Source organism: Sorex fumeus, unplaced genomic scaffold (assembly GCF_029834395.1).
Source record: "Sorex fumeus unplaced genomic scaffold, SorFum_2.1 ptg000007l, whole genome shotgun sequence".
Taxonomy (NCBI): domain Eukaryota; kingdom Metazoa; phylum Chordata; class Mammalia; order Eulipotyphla; family Soricidae; genus Sorex; species Sorex fumeus.
Genome location: NW_026606064.1, coordinates 47,490,771 through 47,513,618, shown reverse-complemented (window position 1 = coordinate 47,513,618; position 22,848 = coordinate 47,490,771). Strand labels below are relative to the sequence as shown.

General features: G+C 39.7%; 1 protein-coding gene across 15 annotated transcripts in view; it reads right to left on the bottom strand.

Moving 5' to 3' along the window:
- Positions 1 to 21,410, bottom strand: part of CDC42BPA (CDC42 binding protein kinase alpha) — a 309,339-nt gene extending 287,929 nt beyond the window's left edge. For 3 of the 15 annotated variants that reach the window (XM_056137680.1, XM_056137696.1, XM_056137774.1), the window contains exon 1: positions 20,055 to 21,409. In XM_056137680.1, coding sequence (XP_055993655.1) covers positions 20,055 to 20,232 — 178 coding nt within the window. In that variant the 5' untranslated portion in view covers positions 20,233 to 21,409. Of the gene's footprint in view, positions 1 to 20,054 lie in introns of all 15 variants that reach the window. The other 12 variants (XM_056137674.1, XM_056137749.1, XM_056137689.1 and 9 more) reach the window with 8 other exon arrangements.
- Between the last annotated feature and the right edge of the window lie 1,438 nt (positions 21,411 to 22,848).

Sequence of the window (22,848 nt, the reverse complement as noted above, 5' to 3'; positions counted from 1 at the left end):
ATTTGGGAATGATGAAAAAGGTTTAGAAATAGCAATGATGGGTGCACAAAACGTAAATATAATTAAAGTGGTTAAGATGGCATTTTTTTTTAGTTGAATCACCATGAATTATAAAGCTAAAAGGTTATTAATGATTGATTTCCAGGCATACGATGTTCCAGCACCAATCATCCCTTTATCAGTCTCCACTTCCCTCAACCAACATCCCCAGTTTTCTTCCTGTCAGACACCCCCAACCCCCACTTGACTATGTACCAGGCTCTTTTTCCTTATTTCTCTTATCTTTTATCACAAGAATTTACAGTACTTTTGCTGATAGGGTGTCACACATATCACTTAACCTCCTATAGCACCATCCTAGTCCAGACCTACCACTTCGTTGTTACAGTGTTGCTTCCCTGACCTATTGCCCCCATCCCGGTGGCAAGCTTCTAGTACATACCAATTCTCATGCTCTTCGTTTCATGAGGCCTTTGTGCCTCTGTTATTCCGTACCTATGTTTCTTTATAACCCACACATGAGAGAAATCATTCTGTGTCTATACCTCTCCCTCCTCCTGACTTTACTCTCCAGATCAATGCATGTAGCAGTAAATTACAATGACTTCATCTTTTATTATAACTGACTAGTATTCCATTGTGTAAATGTACCATAGCTGCTTTACCCAGTCATCTGTTTTGAGCACTTGGATTGTTTTCAAATTTTTGGCAATTCTGGAAAGTGCTGCAATGTCTTTTCTGCAGTGTGTGTGTGTGTGTGTGTGTGTGTGTGTGTGTGTTGGGGGGGGAGGGGGAGGCGCTTGGATAATTCCAAAAGTGGAATAGCTGGGTCCTATGGAAACTCAATTTATAGTTTTTTGCAAAATTACCAAATGTTTTCCAAAAAGGCTCGAACAGTTGATATTCCCACAAGCAGTAAATGAGGCTCCCTCTTTCCCCAACCCATGCCAACACTAGTTGTTGTTCTTTTTAATGTGTGCCAGTCTCTCTGGTATGAGATGTTATCTCATTGTTGTTTTGATTTGCATTTCCTTGATGATTAGTGATAGAGAGCATTTTTTTCATATGAGTTTTGGATAGCTTCCTTCTTTGAGGAAGTTTAAGTTCATCTCTTCATCCCCAACCCACTTTTTATGGGATTGGATTTTTTTTTTCTTGTAAAATTCTACCAATGCTTTACATATCTTGGATAGTAACTCTTTATCAGATAAACGTTGGCAAAAAATTTCTCCCATTCTGTGTGTAGGGCACCTTTGTATTTTCGCTGTCATCTCCTTGAGGTGAAAAAGTTTATAAATTTAATGTATAGTCCCATTTGTTTATTTTCACTTATACTTGCTTGGCCAATGGCACTGTATCCTTAAAGATCCCTGTAGCTTTGTTATGAAGAATTCTACCTATGTTTTCTTCCATATAACTTACAGAATTCACATCTAATTTCAAGCTCTTTATACCATTTTGATTTGACTTTTGTACATGGCATCAGAAAGACATCTGAGTTCATTTTTCTGTAGGTGGTTGATCAATTTTCCCAGTACCACTTGTTGAGGAGACAGACTTCCCGTGTTCTACTTCATATTTTTTTTTCTTTTGCCAAGGATTAACTAACCATATACCTGGGGACCTGTCTCTGGATTTTCAACTTTTCAATTCTATAACATTTATCTGAGAATCTGTCCTTATTCCAGTACAGATCATTTAATGACTACTCTTTGTAATACAACTGAAAGTTGGGGAAAGCAATTTCTGCCATCTTCTTTTTCTCTAGGATTGCTCTATTTGAGGGGTGGCAAAGGTATGGAGAGGAATTATTGTTCCATATGAACTACAATAGTGTCTGCTCTAGTTCTTTGAAGGATATCATGGATAACTTTATGGGGACTGCATGGAATCTGTATAATGCTCTAAGGTATATTGTCATTTTGACAATGCTGATCCTTCCAATCCAAGAGCATGGGATGTATTTCCATTTCCTGGTGCCCTCTCATTCTTTTAGTAATGTTTTGTAGTTTTCTTTGTACAGATATTTCACCTCTTTTGTTAAGTTGATACCTACACACTTGATTTTCTAAGATACAAACTGTAAAAGGGTTTTTTGTTTTGTTTTGTTTTGTTTTACTACTTTGTTTGGGCTGGAGCGATAGTACAGCTGCAGGGCGTTTGCCTTGCACGCAGCCAACATGGCCGACCCGAGTTCGATTCCTCTGCCCCTCTCGGAGAGCCCCGGCAAGCTACCGAGAGTATCTCACCCGCACAGCAGAGCCTGGCAAGCTACCCGTGACGTATTCGATATGCCAAACACAGTAACAACAAAGTCTCCAATGGAGACGTTACTGGGCCCGCTCGAGCAAATCGATGAACAACGGGAGGGCTATGATTCTATGATTCTATGATACTACTTTTTTAAGAACTGTAAACGGTTTTGGGGATTTTTATTTGCTTGCTTGCTTGCTTGCTTCTTTTAATTTCTATCCCTTCATTTTTTACACATAGAAAAGCCATGGACTTTTGCACATTAATTCTGTACCCTGCCACTTTACTATACAAGTCTACTGTTTCTAAGGAGCACTTTTGTAGAGTCAAGGGTTTCCTACGTATAGTGTCATGTCATTCGCAAAGTGAGAGCTTGACTTTTCCAATCTGAATTCCCTTAATGTCTCTTTTTGCCTGACTGCAATGGCATATACTTTCAGTACTATATTGAACATAAGTGGTAAGACTGGGCAACCATGTCTTATACCTGATATTAGGAGGAAGGCTTTTAGTTTTTCATCACTGAGTACACTTGCTGTGGGGAATGTAGTAAATGGCTTTGAGTACATTAAGAAAAGTTCCCTCAACTCCCATTTTATTAAGAGTTTTTTATCAAGAACGGGTGCTGGATCTTGTTAAATGTTCTTTTCTGCATCTACTGATATGATCATATAATTTTTTATTTATATGATTAAAATGTATCATGATTATACTGATATGTTGTATTACACTGGTTGACTTGTATTCATTAAATTATCCTTGATCAGCAACTTTTGTTTTTGTTTTTGTTTTTGTTTTTGCTTTTTGGGTCACACCCGGTGATGCACAGGGGTTACTCCTGGCTCTGCACTCAGAAATCACCCCAAGCAGTGCTCAGGGGACCATATGGGATGCTGGGAATCAAACTCGGGTCGGCCGCTTGCAAGTCAAACGCCCTACCCATTGTGCTACTGCTCCAGCCCCAATCAGCAACTTTTGTTATACAAATTTTACCATAAAATTTTTGTTTGTGGGGCCAGAGAGATAGTACTAGCAGACAGGATGCTTGTGTAGCATGCAGCTTACCCCACTTTGATCCCCTGAACCCCATACTGTCCCCTGATCCCCACCAGCAGTGATCCCTGAGCACAGAGCCAGGAGTAAGTGCTGAGCACTGCCAGGCAAATACAGCTAAAAAACAAACAAAAAAAAAAATTGGCCAGCTAAATGAAAAGCAAGTGCCATAACTGCTGTAAACAGACAACTAGGGGAACCAGAGGGTCTGTTTTTCAAATGTTGCAAATGCAATTTATAAACACAGAGCACGTCCTCCCCTCCCCTTCCCTCCCCTCTCCTCCCCTCCCCTCCGCTCCCCTCCCCTCCTGTCTCTCTCTCTCCCCCTCTTCTCTTCTCTCTCTCACTCTCCCCTTTCTCTCTCTCTTCCTCCCTCCCTCCTCTCCCCCCCATATTCTTGCTCTCACTCTCTCATATTTGTAAAAGGAAGTAACTTCACATGGATGGCATTTTCAAGAGTTCTTTCCATCCCAAAATTTTTAACATCTTTATCAATGCTGGCCTGTATCTTGTCTTCAAGTTCATGTAAAAGGTTCTCCCCTTGTAAGATTCTACTACTATAATGTGATAGTGTGTTTTTTAGCTCCTTCATTTCGATTTGTATGGAATTTCTCATCCAGGTCGAGGGTTAAATAGATACAGTGGGGGATCAGCACCTGGCAGAGGGAACAGGTCCCTCTACAAAAGTCTGCAGGATCCAGTTCCAGGGCTTCCCTTTGTGTGAGTTCCTGTACCACAATTACAAATACCTACATACTGAAAGGCACTAGAAGCAAGGAACATACAAACATGTCCAACACACATACAGATCCACACAAAATAACTGTAAGTTAAATCATGACAAGAGAGTAACAGAAACTCACTCACTACTCACTATAACTGCCCTAATTCACCCTGCATCATTTTCCTAGTAATAAACTGAAGAAAATAATTACTGGAACCAGAGAAACAGTACAGAAGGTAGGGTGTTTGCCTTTAAAGCAGGTGACCTCGGTTCACTGGCAACCTAACGCCTCTCAAGGATCTTCAAGCACCGCCAAGGGTTCCTCTGAGCACCCTGAGCACTGGTGATTGTGGCTAAACTTCCCTCTCCCAAAAAAATCTTTTTAATTTTAATAAATTGACTAAATATATTTGCAAGCAATATAAGGACAATTGTAATTGTCCTGATGTCTAAAAATTCAAAGTAAAATTAATCAAAACTAATCTGGGCAAATATATTGGTTATCTACAAAACTCCATATCCAGCATGCTACTATAAAATAAAATACAATTATTCACATTCTTGAAATTGGCAAGATGCAGAAATGCACAACCTTAAAGTAAAAGAAAAGAAAAATACAGTGAAACTGTTAAACAAAAATACTTCTGTAAAGGGCAATCAACTGGACTAAATATTTTTGGCATTTCTTCAAAAAGCTATCTGGAGTCTCTGAACAAAGAAACTCAGACTAAAATATAATTTATGTCACATGCAGGGAATTTTAGGGAAAAAATCAATCTGAAAATTCTTAGTGAAAAATGGGAGGACAGTGTTTGTTGTTGCTGTAGTGTTATTAAACACTAATTAGAGCTTTCAAATATCTAAACAACTTCTATTTCCAAAACTAATATAGCCCCATAAAAATTGGCTTCTATATTTTAAATTTGAAATGTACATTAAATACTGCTGCAAGGTAGTATTATCACAGCTAGAGAATAAATTCCTGTATCATTTCCAAATACTAGTTATATTACATCATTTCCTTTCACTTGTTTCTTTAAGTGGAAAGGCTGATGTACTTTTTTAGTAAAATATCTAATTGAAAATAAATTACATGAAGACTATCATAAATATTTATGATGTTTATATCCTAAATAATAATTTTAAACTATGGACTTTACTAAGCACTCTAGTTAGAACACACATCAAATTCTTCTGCCTCTAAGAAAAGGCACTGAATCTAGAAACTAAAGTCATGATCAACAATTAAATATTTTATCTGTGACTTTATATTTATTGTTTCTACTTCCCTTTTAGGTAAAATGCAAAAAGAAAGTGATCATTTTAAGTAAACACTCAACAATCATGACCAATATTCTAGAAAACAAAGTCAAAATGATGCTGGACAACATAAGTTGTCAAGAAAGTAACCAGAATAAAATCTTAAGGCAAGGAAACAATGTATTATACAATCATTCTAATCCTTGTGCTGCTATAATAAAATCCCAACAGACTGGGCAGCTAATAAATAACAGAAATTAATTTCTCATAATTCTGAAAACGACACTACCTCCACTACCCAGCCGTCGCCACACTCCAGGACGCTTTCCGGACATCATAAGACACTAAATACCCATCTTCCGGAATTGTCGTACCATATTTGATAGGGCTCAAATATGGTAGCACCTACAAGGGTGATTAGAGGTCGCCCCAAAAGCCTCTCTCCCTCTCGGAAAGACTGGCAAGCTACCGAGAGTATTCCGCCCGTACGGAAGAGCCTGGCAAGCTATCCGTTGTGTATTCGATATGCCAAAACCAGTAACTACAACTGGTCTCATTCAATGCACTTTCAATTCTGAAAACACTGATTCCGAGATAAAGCAACACCAGTTTTAAATTCTCCCTTCATAATCATCTGAGGAAATTCATCCTTCTCTTCCCAGTACTAGATATCCTTTATTTCCTCATCTTAATTTACCCTCTTATTCAGCTGAAGTTTAAGCTTCAAGTTTGCATCTACAGAACTTTCCTCATTCCAGTATAAATTACATATATACTAAAATTCCTGAAAAAAATAAAGTCAGGTTACCCTGTTAGGAGTCCAGAGTTTTCAGAAGTTTATTTTTTAAATGCAGGTCTAATAATGACCATATCCTATTAACACACTTAATGAAAAATTGTGTATGGAATTTCAGTTTGTAAACCTTTTTCTTCAAAATACAAACATTCTCTTCCAGCTTCTAATGCTGGAGAAGACATCATCCTTTGCATATTTTTTCCTTGGAAACTTCTGAGTCTGTCCTTTGTCTTCAGAGTTTTGGAAATTCACAATGCACCGAATGAATCTATTTCCGTCCATTGTGCAAGGTATTTGGTGGAGTTCCTCTACCTAGAGAAATCCTTCAGGTCTAGAATATTTCTATGATGGATTTTCTCATCTTTCTCGAGTAAAATTTCCATTTCTCATTATTATTATTCAGGTATCTTAAATTGATCCTCTAATTTTGTATTATCTCTTCTCTTATTGATACTTATTCTATTCTATCAAAAATTCTTGTACTGTTTTGTCACTTTAATAGTTTTAACTTGAATAATGTTTTCATTATCTTGTTCCTCTTTATTGGAGCATTCTCTTGTTCCTTTTTATAGAACCCTGAGTTTATTTCATGTTGTTCTTTTTTAATCTACGAAAGCACAAAGACAGTTTCATGTTTGTTTTCAAAGTTATGCTTTCCTTGCAGAATCTATTCCAATAAGCTTTTTTGTTGATTTTTTCCTCTTGGTTTGGTTTGGGACACATCAATAGTACCCAGGGATTACTCTTGGCTCTGCAATCAGTGGTCACTCCTGGGCAGGATCAGTGGACCATATGCAGTGCCAGTCAACAAGCCAGGTCAACTGCATGCAAGGCAACTGCTTACCCACTAAACTATCTCTCCAACCACCTTTTTAGACTTTCCTGCTCTAGCCTGTCATATTCTTCAGAAGGCTCTTCTTTAATCCACTATTTTTGCTTTATCCTTTTTGTTTTTGCTTTTGTTTCTGGGCCACACATGGCACTGCTCAGGAATGCCTGTCTCTCCACTAAGGAATCACTCCAGAAAGGTTAGAGGAACCATACAGGGTACCAGGGATAAAGTGCAGGTCAGTCTTGTACAAGGCAAGCACCTTACCTACTGTACTATCTCTCGAACCCCAATACGCTGTCTTTGTAATAAAGGCCCAGTAACCAACATTTTGGGAATCAGCAAAAGTAAATAGACATTTAATCTCCTTATTTTCAGTAGAAATGACCAACCTAAAATTCACTTTATGTCAACCAACCATAACCTGTTTTTCTCAAAATAAACAACCATCTTTAGGGAAGCTACTTTCTTTGTAGCTCAGTGGCATGGTATAAGAGAGGAACACTTGGGTACTACTGCTTATAAAACAATGTCAATCAATCCTCCATATACAAAAATATACATTACCTTCAGTAAGCTAAGTACTTATTCCTGACTCCGTGCTCAGGGGTGACCCAGGTGGTGCTCACAGGACTATACGCAATCCCAAGGACTGAACCAGGTTGACTACATGTAGGGCAAGAAGCTTAACCCCAATGCCCTCTGTCTGGAGCCCTTCCTCCACATTTTTGTCCCACTTCCTCCTCAATTTAAGTAATTTCTGTAATTTTTAGGAATTCTGTCCCCAAAACTGGTTAGTCAACAAAGCTTGTATATGTTTAAATTTTCTTAAGACCTGTTAAATCAGTTTTCAGTCATCAGGCTGCTGCTTTTCAGCTTCCAAGATTTCATTGTTATAGTATCCTTTCCTGCATTTCGCATCATTGGGGGTTGAGCTTATGACCTTCTTAAAGAGAAGTTCTTTAGTCTTAAGGGGAATACAAGAGAGAATGACATTAAACTTTGCATTTTGGGAGTATAATGCCACTAGCAGGCCAACCTGTAGCTGAAGGGCAAGTGTATCAGCAGCCTGATGGTGCCTTCAAGCCTGATACCCCAAAATTGCCGCTGTCTGCACCCCAACAACTTGGGACCAAGTTTTCCAAGAAACTAAATGGACAAAAGCTAGGTTTATGGGAGCCATGCCCACAAACCACCTCTAGCTCAGCTAAACAAGCTCATTTATTGGCCTTATTTCAGAGACCCATAGATAAATCTAGAAAGAGATCAAAAGCCACAGTTAAGCTCGGATCCACTCATGGCTGAACAGACCTGGGCAAATTGGAGGGGGACAGATGGTCTGCTGGCCTGCCCAAACAGAGCCTCTGCAACTGCTTGCTTGAACAATACAAAACCGCCCCTTGGCCCGACTCCACCATCTCAGGATGTACCTCACCAAGAAACAATCTGCTGAAAATTCAGGTATGCAGGTTATGTGACTGAAATCTCCAGGCTTTCTCAGAGTTGGGATGGGCTACCTCCCCCCATTTCCCAATACTCATGGAAGCACTGGCAGTCACCCCCACGAACCAACTCCAGTGCCACCCTGTAAGTTCTACTACTGGCCTTACTTCAGAGACCCATAAATAAATCTCAAGAGAGATCAAAAGTCTCAGTTAAGCTCGAACCCACACACATCTGAACAGACCAAGGTAAATCAGAGGGGGATGGGTGTGCCTGTGCCTGCCCAAGCAGAGACTCCAGCAGCTGCTTCCACAATCTAAATTTGCTGCCATACCACTGGCCTGACTCCACCATCTCGGGATGAACCTCACCAAGACATAATCTGCTGAAAATTCGGCTATGCGGGCTTTGTGACTGAAATCTCCAGGATTTCTCAGGGTCAGGATAGGCTACTTCCCCCAATCTCCCTGTACTCCCAGAAGTACAATCACATCCACACCCCAAAGCTATTACCCAATTTAAAATACCGAAAACCCCAAACACCATGACCTCTTAGCACCTGTATTGCAAACCATAATGCACAAAAGTAAAAGGAGAAAGAAGGAGAGCAAGAAGAAAAGTGCCTCCCATAAAGGGAGGCTGAGGGTAGGGGTGGAGGGCTGGGGAACGGAAGTGGTAAAATGGGAGGGATATTGGCAATGGGAAATGTACACTGGTGGAGGGATGGGTGCTGGATCATTGTATGACTGAAACCCAATTATGAACAGCTTTATAATGGTCTATCTCATAGATATTCAATTACACAATTTTTTTAAAGTAATGTGGAGTTCATGCCCAATTCAATCAGGTTAATCAATAGCTAAATAAATAGCAGTACTCCTACATTTAAAAAAAATTTTGCATTTAGTTCATTACCAGATTCTAAAATTTAAGCTGGATACAGTGCATTAAAGGTTAAATACAGATTTAATGTAAGAAAAACTTATCTTGAAATTTTAGAAATTATTTTAATTTTACATTCTTTAAACAGTATCAGCCTCTTATACTCACCCTAATTCTTGGTCACAGAGTGGCAATTGCTAAGGGAGGAAATGACACACCACTACTCCTAAGAAATCATTCTTCAAGTAAAACAGGGTATAAGGAAAGATGATATATTAAAACTGACTTTCTTGAAACAAAATCATGTAATCTCAGCAACATGGGTGGAACTAGAGGATATCACGCTGAGTGAAAATTAGTCAAAAGGAAAGAGACAGATAAAGAATGATCTCTCTCATATATGGCACTTAAAGATACACAGCGAGATATCAACAAAGCTCCAAAGGCAGCTTAGTGGGAAAATTGATACAACTGGTTGGCAGACAGTGGGAATGAAAAAGAAGGGTGCTGTGGTTCTGAGAGAGGGAGATGGGTAACTGGTGATGGGTATCACACTGGAATTATGCACACAAAACCATTATTATTAGTACTTTAAATGACAGAATATAAATTATTTAAAAATTTATTTTTGTGTACTGCCTCAAGATTGGATCTGTTGCTTTTAATCTTGCTTTTTTAATTAGTATAATATCATTAATTCTTTCAACCAATATTACCAAATGTCTAATGCCATGCATTGTACTAGGACAGTCAAGACAGGGAAGGGGTTATCAACATGTGAAAAGGCATGAAGCTGTCAAAGACTTCTCAATTAGTATGAGAGTAACTCCTGGAGTAAAAAAGGAGTACAATTCCAAAGGAGAGCAAAAGAGAATACGGAGGATGATGGAACTCCTCTGTATCTTAACTGTAATAGTGCTCTACATTTGTTAAAGCTCAGAGAATATATAACCAATAAAGTGAATTTTATTACATGTAATTTTGTTTGTTTTTGAGCCACACTCAGCTTTACTCAGACTTACTTCTGGCTCTTCATTTTGGGATCACTCCTGGCAGGTATATGTGGTGCCATGGATAGAACCTGGGTCAGTCACATACAAGGCAAGCACCCTACCCATTGTACTCGCCCTTCAGACCACAATTTTTTTAATAATTTTTAAAAAAATTTTAAAGAGTGAAAAGTAAAAGCAAAATTTTACAGATTAGATCATTAATATTTCCATCCTCCCCAAACAACTCAGAACTAAAGCCATTGAGTGGGTAATAGATCAAATAGTCATGGTATGGACAGATTTTGATCATGGAGAAACAAAATCAAAATAAGAGTTGAAGGCTGAGGTTAATAAAAAGATATCTACAAAAATAAATCTGCATGGCACAAGAGCATCAGAGGCTGAGGAACATGAGAAGGACATCTGTGGAGTGAAAGGCAATTTGGCAGTCAGAGCAGGGTGCAATATAGCTATTAAAGTCTTGAGCAAGGTGAAGAGCACATCGAAGGTAAAGAGGGATGGTAACTGGGTATAGGGAATCAAAACCCCAATGAGTAAAGCATATAATACTGATGATAAATTAGGGTGAGTAGGTCATAAACATAACTGGTGGGAATGATGGGAAATTAGGTACATACTGGGGGATTGATAATTACATAAGAAAATATATTAATGGTAATGAGATCGGGCTTCTCTTAGAGAAAGAAAGAGTATGAAAATGTATTTTTAGAAATAGAATTAATCCTGTAAGGCTGAACTGAAATTAGAGTTATGGCTACAAACTCATTATCACAGGAAGAGATGTAGTGATGGAAAAGGAACAGGAAAGCATAAAGATAGAGGAGGGGGAAAAGAAATATCAGTAAAAATATTTCTGGTATTTCAGAAAGGGGGTCAGAGCAATAGTACAGTGGGTAAGGCATTTGGGCATTTGCCTTGCACACAGCCAAGCCAGGTTCCATCCTTGGCATCCCACATGGTCCCAAGCTTACCAGGAATAACCCCCAAGCACCACTGCGAGGGAGGAAGGGAGGGAAGGAAGGAGGGAAGGAGGGAGGGAGGGAGGGAGGGAGGGAGGGAGGAAGGAAGGAAGGAAGGAAGGAAGGAAGGAAGGAAGGAAGGAATCATGACTTCTTGAAGTAATGACTGAGTTCAAAACTTGGGCAAAATGAGCAACAAATCACTTTGTTGTGCCAGAATTAAAACGAACTCAAAATTTCACTGGGACTTGCTAAAACAAAAAAAAAAAAAAAACAGAGAGGTCATCTGGAAAGGATTTCTACTGACCAACTGCAGGTTGATTTGAACCAAAAAAAAAGAAGAAAAAAATTCTAAATTATAGATATAACCATGAGCACAAATAACATAAACAGGATATATAAATAATTTCTAAATGATTCTCCACAAATGCTTATCACTAAGAGTAATTAAGTAATACATAAAGTCTAAACAATACCACTATAAAAAATGAACAGTAGTCACCTATTACACTTCAATAACACTAGAAAAAATAATGAACACAGGAACAATGCACCCAATTCATATGACACCATGAGAAGTGCACAGCATCATCTCCGTGATACTCTTGCCAAAGATGGTACTATCATAAGGAAACAAATGCAAACTGAGGGATTTTTATAATGCTGCAAAATAACTGGTATGCAATAATCTAAAGTGTCAATGTCATGAAAACCAAGATAACTGAAAACCTACTCCTGACATCCTACAGGGCTAGACATGCAAATATAATTATTTTAAACTGAACCCTAAATATTTTCCTACTAAGATATTAACAGGACAACAAAATAATGAAGTCTACAAATCAGAGAGGCTAATGAATCAACATTAGTTTCCTGATTTTAACGGCTGCATTTTTGTTAGGCAAATAATGTAGAAAATACACAGAAACATATCTGGTGATGTAAGGCATCAAATAAGTAATTTACTCTCACATGGGTTGGGGAATGCACTGTAATTGCATTTTTTCTGTAAATTTGAGATTTTTTTTTATTAAAGTGAAGAAACAGAATAAGAAAGTAGACAAGCACCACATACCAAAGAAATTCTGTATGCACAACCCAAGAAATTTAAATGTTATCCTAAAGGGCCAGAGAGATAACACGGAGGTAAGGCAGCTTGTCTGGAATGTGCCAGACCGAATTTTGATTCTGGGCATCCTATATGGTCCCACAAGCACCAACAGGAGTGACCCCTGAGTACAGAGCGAGGAGTAAGCACTGAGTACCACCAATTGTGGTCCAAAACAACAACAACAAAAAAAAGGTTATCCTGAAAGCTATGATGATATGATCTAAGAGTAATTTTAAGTCCTATTTAACAATGGCCTTAGTACATAGGATTCACAGCATTTTCTATAGTAATGATGTTACAGTTTACATATGTGTGTATATATGTATATATATATATATATATACATATATATATAGTGAAACAAACATCATTAAGGAGATGAACAGGATCTAGGAATGTAATCCTTTTAGGAACATTTAAAACAGACAAGTCAATTGAGCCAAATACATACAGAGACTGAACAAAATCAGAATAATTTAGGAACTGCTGCACTGAAATGAGACTACTACAACAACAGAGACAAGAGTAACTAATATGATCCAGTTTATCAAAACCCCAAGCAATGTAATATGATGAACTCCTAGAAGAAACTATTGACTAAGCAGCATGCATTAATCAGAAATGGAATGACACAAAGACACTCAGCAAGAAGGGCAGAAATAGAAGTCATACGAGACCTGAAAAAAATGATTATATATTTATTTATTTTTGAGTGCATAGGTGCAGAAGCTTCTTAGTTTAATGTATTCCCATTTATTTATCTTTGCTTCCACTTGCTTAGTCAGTGGTGTTTCATCTTTGAAGATGCCATTAGCTTCAATGTCATGGAGAATTCTGCCTACATTACTCTCTATAGAGTTATTAGTCGTTAAATGAGCTGAATTTTCTGATATGCAACCTAAATACTAAGAATAACTTAATAGTGTTCACTGAGTTCAGTTTTTCATATAGTACAGAAAAAGCACTGATCATGTTTTCTGTCTGTCTGTCTGTCCTCCCGTTGTTCATCGATTTTGCTCAAGCGGGCCCAGTAATGTCTCCATTGTGAGACTTCTTGTTACTGTGTTTGGCATATTGAATACGTCACGGGTAGCTTGCCAGGCTCTGGCGTGTGGTAGAGATACTCTCAGTAGCTTGCCAGGCTCTGCCAGGCTCTCCGAGAGGGGCGGAGGAATCGAACCCAGCTTGGCCAAGCTGGCTGTGCGCAAGGCAAATGCCCTACCACTGTGCTATCACTCCAACCCATCATGTTTTCTAAAAGATGTAAAATTTTGTTTTCTTTTTTTCTTTTTGGGTCACAATGCAGTGATGCTCAGAGGTTACTCCTGAGTCTGCACTCAAGAATTACTCCTGGCAGTGCTTGAGAGACCATATGGGATGCCAGAGATGGAACCCGGATTGGCCGTGTGCAAGGCAAATGCCCTACCCACTATACTACAGCTCGGCCCCAAATTTTTGTTTTCTTTACATAAACAGGTGCTGGCACCTGAAACCCATAGCTTTATAGATAGAATGCTGTAGCAGCAAAGTTTCTACATTTGTCAAAAATCTGAAACCAATAACTTAGCTAAAACATAATCTGAGAAAAAATAATACTTAACAATAAAATAGGTTCTAAAATTGCCATGAGCCCATGATATTTTCTTCCATATATCATAAACCAATGAAAAAATTTAAAATAAATATATTTGCAACAGTCACAATTGTAGCAACTAAAGTTATAAAAGATAAAGAATTACCACATTGTGAATAACCTTCCATGAAAAACAGTAAGTTAAATTAGAACAATCAAGGTCATAGACTATTCAATAATTTCAAGAATTTTAGGGCACAGTTCAAGAACTGACTGTACAGAGGCCAAGGTAAGTAAGGAGGACACTTGCCTTACATATGACTGACCCAGCTTTGATTCCCAACACCCCATAAGTTACCCCAAGCCCTGCCAGGAATGAAGTCTGAGCTCAGAGCCACAGGGCAAGGAGTGGAAGAGCCAGGTGTGGCACAAAAAAAACCTAAAATTTTTTAATTAAAAAAAAACTGACAACACTTTCAGTGTTTTATCTAATTTCTCTGTACTTTATAGGATGCTTTTTTCCAAGATGTTTTCCTCCCCAAGATGTTCATAGTTCTAAGATGTTTCCAATAGTTTGTCAATCTCACTTTTGTATTACTCTACCAGCACGAAGTTTATCTTCTAGCTCACATGATTATCACACACAGTTTGGAGTCCAGAACCACTAAGTTAAACATTTCATTCATATTTGGATTCTTTCGCCAAATTACAGAGTATTTGAAAGTTTCCCTCAAAATTTCTTTCTAAGCCTGACACAAGGAGCATAATGACCTGGTTATTATCCAAAGTTATTACCCAAAGAGAAAAGTTCCCTCCCTATTTCCTCTCCCAATATTCCTCTCTTCCTCCAAGAATCTTGTCCCTACCTAAATTCCTTCTCTTCAGTAAAGTCTTCAGTACGTTACTAACTTTGTCATATATATTCTTTCAAAGAACTGTTATACTCTTTTGGCTCTGATACTCTAGCGTTTCAAACTTCAATCAACAGTGGAAATACCAGAAAACTTAAAAGAGTTTGTCATGACAATATTTATTCCTTCCACATATGATGTACTTGATATTTTCTTGTCTAGTCTATTTGATCTTTTAAGTGGCGGACATGAGAAATTGACTTTAAAACCTATAAAAAATAAGCTGCATATACCACATACATATACATTAATATTCTGATAATAAATGTAACAAAAACAGGGTTCTGAAAGATTTGACTACCATGAAAAAATAGTAAAATGTTATTGCATACCAAATTTGGATATTTTACTTAAAATCAGCTGCTCTTGCTACACAATATTAATCAGTTATAAGAATCCTGAAACACTTCACAGAAATCCCAACATACGCTATTTGTGTGTACACCTACAATAAGGAATGTCATACCTTTAATTTTAGGAAATTAATTCCTATAATTACTTTTGAGGGGAGAGGGACATGTTTGGGCAACACAAAGGGGAGCTCCGGGATTCTGTGCTCACTTCTGTGCTCAGGAATTACTCCTGGGGGCACTTAGGAGACCCCCAGGAATACACTGCCTGGGTTTAAATCTGAGGCAGCCACGTACAGGGGATAAGACCCTTTCCCTGCATGTGACATTAATGATTACTCTAATTCACAACTCAAGTAAATATAAACATATTTATATTTATTAATTTATTGCATTAGCATTTTATTAATTTAATGTAATTAATAAAATCTTACCCAAAAAAAGAAACTAAAATGAAGTAAAGAATAAACTATTCCAGAAGAAATTCAAAAGATTCAGATCCATCACTACCTCACTGCACACATGAGGAAAAAAATGTAAACTAATGAGAGGAAAAGTTTAAGCCACAGCACATAGTGATAAGTTTACTGGTATCCTCTCTCCCACACTGACAAGTTATGTTATAAAGTCTGAGTAAAGACTGAGTCAAGAGCATTAAAAAGTTATCCACCAATGCAATGAATGTTCCTTGCATGTATTTTTTAAGTACATTGGTTAAGAAATTCCTGAAATAGGGGCCAGAGAGATAGTAACAGCGAATAGGGCATTTGCCTTCTTGCACACACCAATTTGGGTTCGATCCCCAGCACCCCATATGGTCCTCCAAGCACCACCAGGAGTAATTCCTGAGTGCAGAACCAGGAATAACCCCTGAGCATTGCAGGGGGAAAAAAAAAAAAAAAGAAATTTCTGAATTACAATTTCCCTTTTCTAAGTAGACAGTGGCTAATTCATTGTCTTTAGGACACCATCATTACCAGCGAGTTCAATATGTACTTGTACAAGTCAATTTGAACATCCCAATGTCACACTGTTGCAATCAAAACGTTCGTTTTGTAAACATACAAACTACCATCACTTTAACAACTTAAAAATGTCTGCCAAAGAATAAAAAACTGTAAAATAATATATCTTACTAAATTTTAAATGAAATATAACTTTAAGGCACTTTTATCCCCTTTCGGATTGTGCTTTGATCAATTCCCTCTTCCTCTCTACTTCCTCCCTCAAGTCATCAACACCAAAGAATGCTCTCAAAAAAAGCAACAGTGTATCTAACTTTTAATTGTTAATTTTTATATTGTCAGAACTTTAATGAACAAAGCACGTACATTAACAATTTAAAAGTGAAATTAACCACAGCTAAAAATAAACTGAAACTGATAGAAAGTTAGAATCTTGGCTGACTCCACTTTTTAAAGTAGCGAAAGAAGGCATACCTAGATAACTTTTATTAATATATACAAGCAATTAAACACAAATATACAGTGTCTAATACACAGTATTTGACTACCACTGTTGCCCAACAGCAAATATTTGGTTGTTTGAAAATCAAACAAAAAAGTCTTTTTTTTTTTTGAAGAGGGTGTGAGGGGGAGGAGGTCTATTTGGACCCACACCCAGCTGTTCTCAATGCTTACTCCTGGCAGGAATGAGAGATCACATGTGGTGTCAGGGATCCAACCTGAATCAGTCACATGCAATCTCACTGCACTCCAGTCCCAAAAGTTGTGTCATTTATGGCATATCTTAATTTTCAAATTTAATCAATCCCTACAAATTTCACAAAATACAAAAAAGGCTTTAAAATTATATTAAAGTCAATTAGTCATCTGGATACTCAATATAACCTATTTGTTTTTCTAGCTGTTTTCGCTTTTGTTTCTCTTTTAGGGCCACATCCAGCAATGGTCAGGGGTTACTCCTGGCTCTGCACTCGGGAATCACTCCTGGCAGTGCTGGGGGGGGAGGGGGGCGGGAGGGCGGTTAGGTAGGGGAATATGGAATGCCAGGGATCAAACCTGGGTGGGCCATATGCAAGGTAAACAACCTACCTGTTTTATTATCACTCTGCCCCCATGTTTTTCTAGCATTTATAAAATATTTGTCTTGTTTCGGTTTTTATCTATTGGGTTTTGACCTAATGGCAAAACTGTACCTTTATTTTGCCCAGGTTTTTACTTTTCACAATATTTTCTGAAAAATGTCCTGGGACAATGGGAATACTCTCACCTGCCCTATCAGTAGTACAGCAACTAGTAGTCACATGTTTAGTGGGCTCTTCAAATGTCATCAATGAAACTAAAACACCAGTTATTAATCTCATTTATGCTTACTTATTATCTAGCTTATTTTTTGTTTTGGAGCCACACCCAGCGGTGCTAAGGACACCCCTGGCTCTGTGCTCAGGGATCATTCCTGGCAGTACTCAGGGGACCAATCAGATGGGATGCTGAGCATCAAACCCTGGTCAGCCTTGGACCCACTGTACTACCTCTTCAGCCCCCCAACTCTTTTTTATCCTTTCAGTTCTGGGGTCACACTTTAGCAATGCTCAGGAATCAACTCCTGATGATACTCAGGGACCATATGAGATACTGGAAAAATCAAACTTGCATCTGCTGTGTGCAAGGTAAGCATCTTAACCACTTTATCTCTCCACCCCCTTCAACCTATTTTTTTAAATGCTAATAAGTGTAGTGATCAATCACACACAAAGAACTAATCTATTCCAATATTTAAATGGAGACATAATTATTCAATTCTCAAAAAACCTATAGACAGTTAAGAAGACAGTAATTTATGACACCTGACAGCTTTTCCTTAACTTTTTTTTTCTCCTTACCCAAATTTATGATTGCTAACATCCACTGTCAGAGCATTATACCCCAACTTAAAAATACCTAAAATTTAACAAATGCTAACTAACCCCAATGTATACAAAATAATTTCTTAAAATTTCTAAGTCTTTATTCTCTATTACTGGAAAACAAAAAAAAAAGGGGATTACTTAAAACTGTACATTTTGTTCTAAATTCTAAAAAAACAAAATATGAAGGATAGTACTAAAATTTGTTACTAATGAAAATTAAGTGTACTTGACCAAATACCAATTTGACAATCTGACTTAAAACATGCATAAACAAACTTTATATAAATTTTATACATAAACAAGTCAGAGAAAACATAGTCATATTTGAAGTTATGTGACAAATAAACATGTACTATTGATAATATACCAAAGTACCTATTATCATAAAACTAATATTGCTTTTGCATAGTGTAAGGCACATTTATGCCTAACCCAAAGGCAGCTGAAGGTATGGTTTTCCCCTTTATCTTTGGGTTTTAATTTCCACTGCTACCTATATGTACAACAAACTTTCCCATTATTTGACAGATGAGAAAGAAAATCTATGAAGTGACAATCATAAATCATTAACTCTATGGAACCATCATTCAAACACTGAAACATCAGCTCTGAAAGGACCGATACCTTTTCTTTAGACCTTCAAAAACACTTTAAGATATTATAAAACATGGGAGTAAAATTACATATGCTTTATTTTACTTTATAAAAGATACGTAAGAACGACATATATGCAAAAAAAATCAGTATCAAAGTCAAAACTGTCTCCCTCTTGAAAAGGAAATCACTTTGTAATTCTTACATTCACACTATGAAAATGAGTTTGATAAGCTGTTTTTAAAAATCCTATTCACTTTTTTTAAATGCATGATATCCAAAAAGTTTCTAGAAAACTTCTGATACCAGCACTTAGAAACTAAAAATTATGACCTATCTGGAAGCAAGTTTGAGGAGAGATTTTACATGACCAACTTTTAACTAATTTCCAATCCAAAAAACTGAATCACCAACTGACTTAATACTTCAGGAAAACATATTTACTTAAGAGCAAAGACTCCTTAAGAATTTTCAAAAAAAAACTAAAAGTATTAGTATACCAAAGTACAAAACAGCTATTTAGCTAGCATCCTTCAAAAGCCATTTCCCATAAGTCTAGATAATAATGTGTACAATTCCAACAGAGACTCGCTTGGTGTCAAATGCATGTCACAGAACTTTTGCCAAACTTCGCAGTCTGAAGTGCACATGGAGTGTTTGTTCTCATCATTGAGCTTTGAACTTCCAAACCATAAATAAATTTAAGAAAACGAAGGAGAAAAACTAACCAATTTAGATTTGAATTCAATTCAGAGCAAATCTATCTCCTAGGCAGGAGCTGCTTCCAAACATTCTCCACCAACTACCACCACAAAAATTTTAAACTATGTCACGTTATCTGACAAACATGACCATTTTGGGAATGCCCATGTTTAGCAGTTTCCTTTGCTTGTAGGCTACAGATGAAATAAAGCCCATCATCTCTACCTTTAAGTTCCAGTAGATATAAGATATTTGACTATCTCCTCCCACTTGGTGAGTGATTTCCAAAGGTTGGGAAGGAATGTTTCCACTAATAAATACCTTTCCATTGAATGTCTATTATATGGGCATGTATTAGAGAACTCTGAGCAACAATCCACTATTCCTACCACAGAATTATTCAAAAACTCTTAACTGCTGACCTAAAAACATAAGTTCTTCCTCATAGACTCCAGATTAAATCAAGGCAACAATTAAGCTGTACCGTTTTACTCTTGGAAAATTACCAAAAACTGGAAGAAAAAAAAAAAGACTAATCCGTGTCTTTCACTTGTACATACTGAAAGAAATGTATCTTGCATAAACATTGTACATGTATTATGTAGTATCTGCTATCTACTGGTGGTTACATGTACAAAGATAACATGTACCTCAGTGGGAAGTTTATTCATCTAAACTGTAACAAATCATAATGCCCGATTCAAGGCAGTATTTTAAATACACACTTACCCCATTCTAGGTATTCAAGAATGTTCTTCTCTCTTCTCAATGGAGAATTATTGCATTCATCATAAAGGCAGATGAGTATATCCAGTAACGTTTCCACGCTGAAACACTGCCCATTGGTCTGAGCGGGCCCATCCAAAATAAACTGTTCCAACTGTCTCAAACGCACTTCTCCAGACATGGTTGCTCCAGTTGCTGCCGACCTTCCTTTAAATTATGATTACGATTTTCCAACCTAATTACTTAGACCTAAGTTTGATTAAGGTGTGGTTTTCAAAACAAACCACTTGTTATTTAAACTGTCACGCAATGTCGGTGTTGAATTAAACACCCAACACACTAGGAACCTCACTTAACTGAAGCGTCTTGAATTTCGCACATATACATCTATATTGCGGGAAAGTTACATAAAATATATACTTAACACATTTTCAAGAGAATATAATACAATTAGGTGGTATGCTTAAATAAAATAATTAAAAGTACAGCAAACTAAAGAGTCCTTAAAAAAAAAAAAGAAAAAAAAACCTCCTTCATTCAAAATTCAACCCGTGCAACATAATCCTGAAACGAATCCAGTTGCATCATTAATGAATTAAGTCCGATTTGCATCAGCAATTCACTTCCCAGGAAGAAAGAACATAGAGGGGGGGAAAGGGAGGAAAAAAAAAACAGAATGTAGGTGGGGGGGGAGGGAAAACCAAAAATTCTGCTGCAAATCCTCCCAACCACCACTTGGATAATGCATCAGCGGCGATTCCTCCAGAGGGCCAGGGAGGGGGCGAGGTCCCTGAAGCCGCCCCTCGGCTCGGAGCACGCCAAGTCGAGCCCGGAGTCGGCTTTTCCTTTCTCCTCCCGCGGTGCTGCTCCTTAAGGCTTATCCAGTCAGTCCTATCTGCAAAGGATTCCGAGGAAAACTCTTCATTTCTCTCCCCGCGTCTCCCAGGGGCCTGACCGGCCGTGCGGGCTGCGGGCGGCACCGGCCCCCAACCCCGGCTACTCGGCCGCCCGAGCCCGCTCCATGTCGGTGGTCGCTCGCCTGGCGGCCTGGGCCCCGCCGGGCGCACAGCCCCGTCTCGCCCGCCGACGCTCCCGACGCCCGGGTGAGGGGGGCGCTTCTCCGGCTTCAGAGGACACGCACGGCGGCGGCGCGGGCGTTTCTGGCGGCGACCGGTCCCCCTTCTTCACACCCGCGGGTTAAGGGCATCTTCCCCCCGGCGAGGAGGGAGAGGCGGCCGCGGGTGAGGAGCGCGGAGCTGCCGCAGCCCGGCTCGCAGCCACTCCCTTCCTCTCCGCCCACCCCTCCCCCGCCGTCCCCGTCCTCTCGCGCTCGCGCCCGGGGCTCCGCGAGGCTCCGCCAGTCCCCGCCGCGCGCAGGCGGAGGCTCGGCTCTCCGTCCGGATCCAATATGGCGGCCCCCGCGCGCCCCCCCCGACACGCGCGCACACGCCCGCGCCCCTCGCGCCGCGCCGCGCCCCGCCCCCGCCGGGCCCGGCCGCCCCGCGCCCAGCCACAGCCAGGGAATGAGCGCGGCGGGCGGGGGGCTGCGCCAGCCCGCGTGCACGGAGGTGGGGTGGGGTCGGGACGGGGGGGGGGGGGGGGGAGGTAGGGGGGGGGGCGTCTGCGCCGGCGAGGCTGCGGCTGCCGCAACGTGGAATGCAGGGATACGGGAGGACTCGGTGGGGGAGGCCGCAGCGGCCGCCGAGGCGGCCATGGAGGCGGGAGGACCCGGGCGCGGGCTGGGAAGGGCGCCAGAGCCTCTGCGCTGTCCCAGGTTCTCCGGTTCCCCGACCTTCGCGGAGCGGGGCAGCTGCCTCGCCTGGGAGACACCACCTGTCTGGCACGTTGGCTGAGGCGGAGGGGCAGGGCAGGAGAGGCGTGAGGTTTCCCACGGAGCTGGGAAAGGCGCTGCTCTCTCACGGCCCCTTACCTGCTCGCCAACTGTTGGGCCACTCCAGAGTCACAAGTCTCTGGTTGTCTACTGACACCAGTAGTATCCCAGGACAAAGATGCGTATGCACCACCGCCCAAGTCAGGAGCGTGGGTATGCCAAGGATATACAGTTCTGTTTCGAGTCCCCGAAGTTTCCCTCCGTGGAAAACTCTGTTTTCTCTTCCGCACTGCTTTGGCTGTTGCCTCTTTAACCCCCATCTCAGAGTATCACCTACCTCCAAGGGAGTTAGACTATTAAAGGAGTTCAGACCTTTCACCTCTAGCAAGTCCACATCCCTTTGTGAGGATGTATGCAGAGAGACACACTCACTCTTACCCCCAGGGTTCATGCAAACACTGGACACCAAAGACTAATCATTCCGAAGCTCTAGCCCCAGCGGCATTTTTGGCCTCTCGGGGTTTTGTTTACACACACACACACACACACACCCCCTTCAAATCTGGTTTAAGGGAGCTCTTTTTATACTTTTCCCAAAGAAGGACCCACATTTAAATGAATCGTTAAACTAGGTCACTGCACTTGGGTCATTTTCTCTCAAAATTCCCGTATGCTTTACAATCTTCCTCTAAAATGCAATTATTTAATATCCCCTTCCCAGACCTCTGGGCCAGTTTATGTGTTCTCCAGGCTGACACCCACAACTCCGTCTTTTTTTTTTTTTTGCTTTTTTGGGTCACACCCAGCGATGCTCAGGGGTTACTCCTGGCTCATGCACTCAGGAATTGCTCCTGGCAGTACTCGGGGGGACCATATGAGATGCTGGGAATCGAACTTGTGTTGGCCATGTTGGCTGCGTGCAAGGCAAACGCCCTACCTGCTGTGCTATCGCTCCAACCCCCTCAA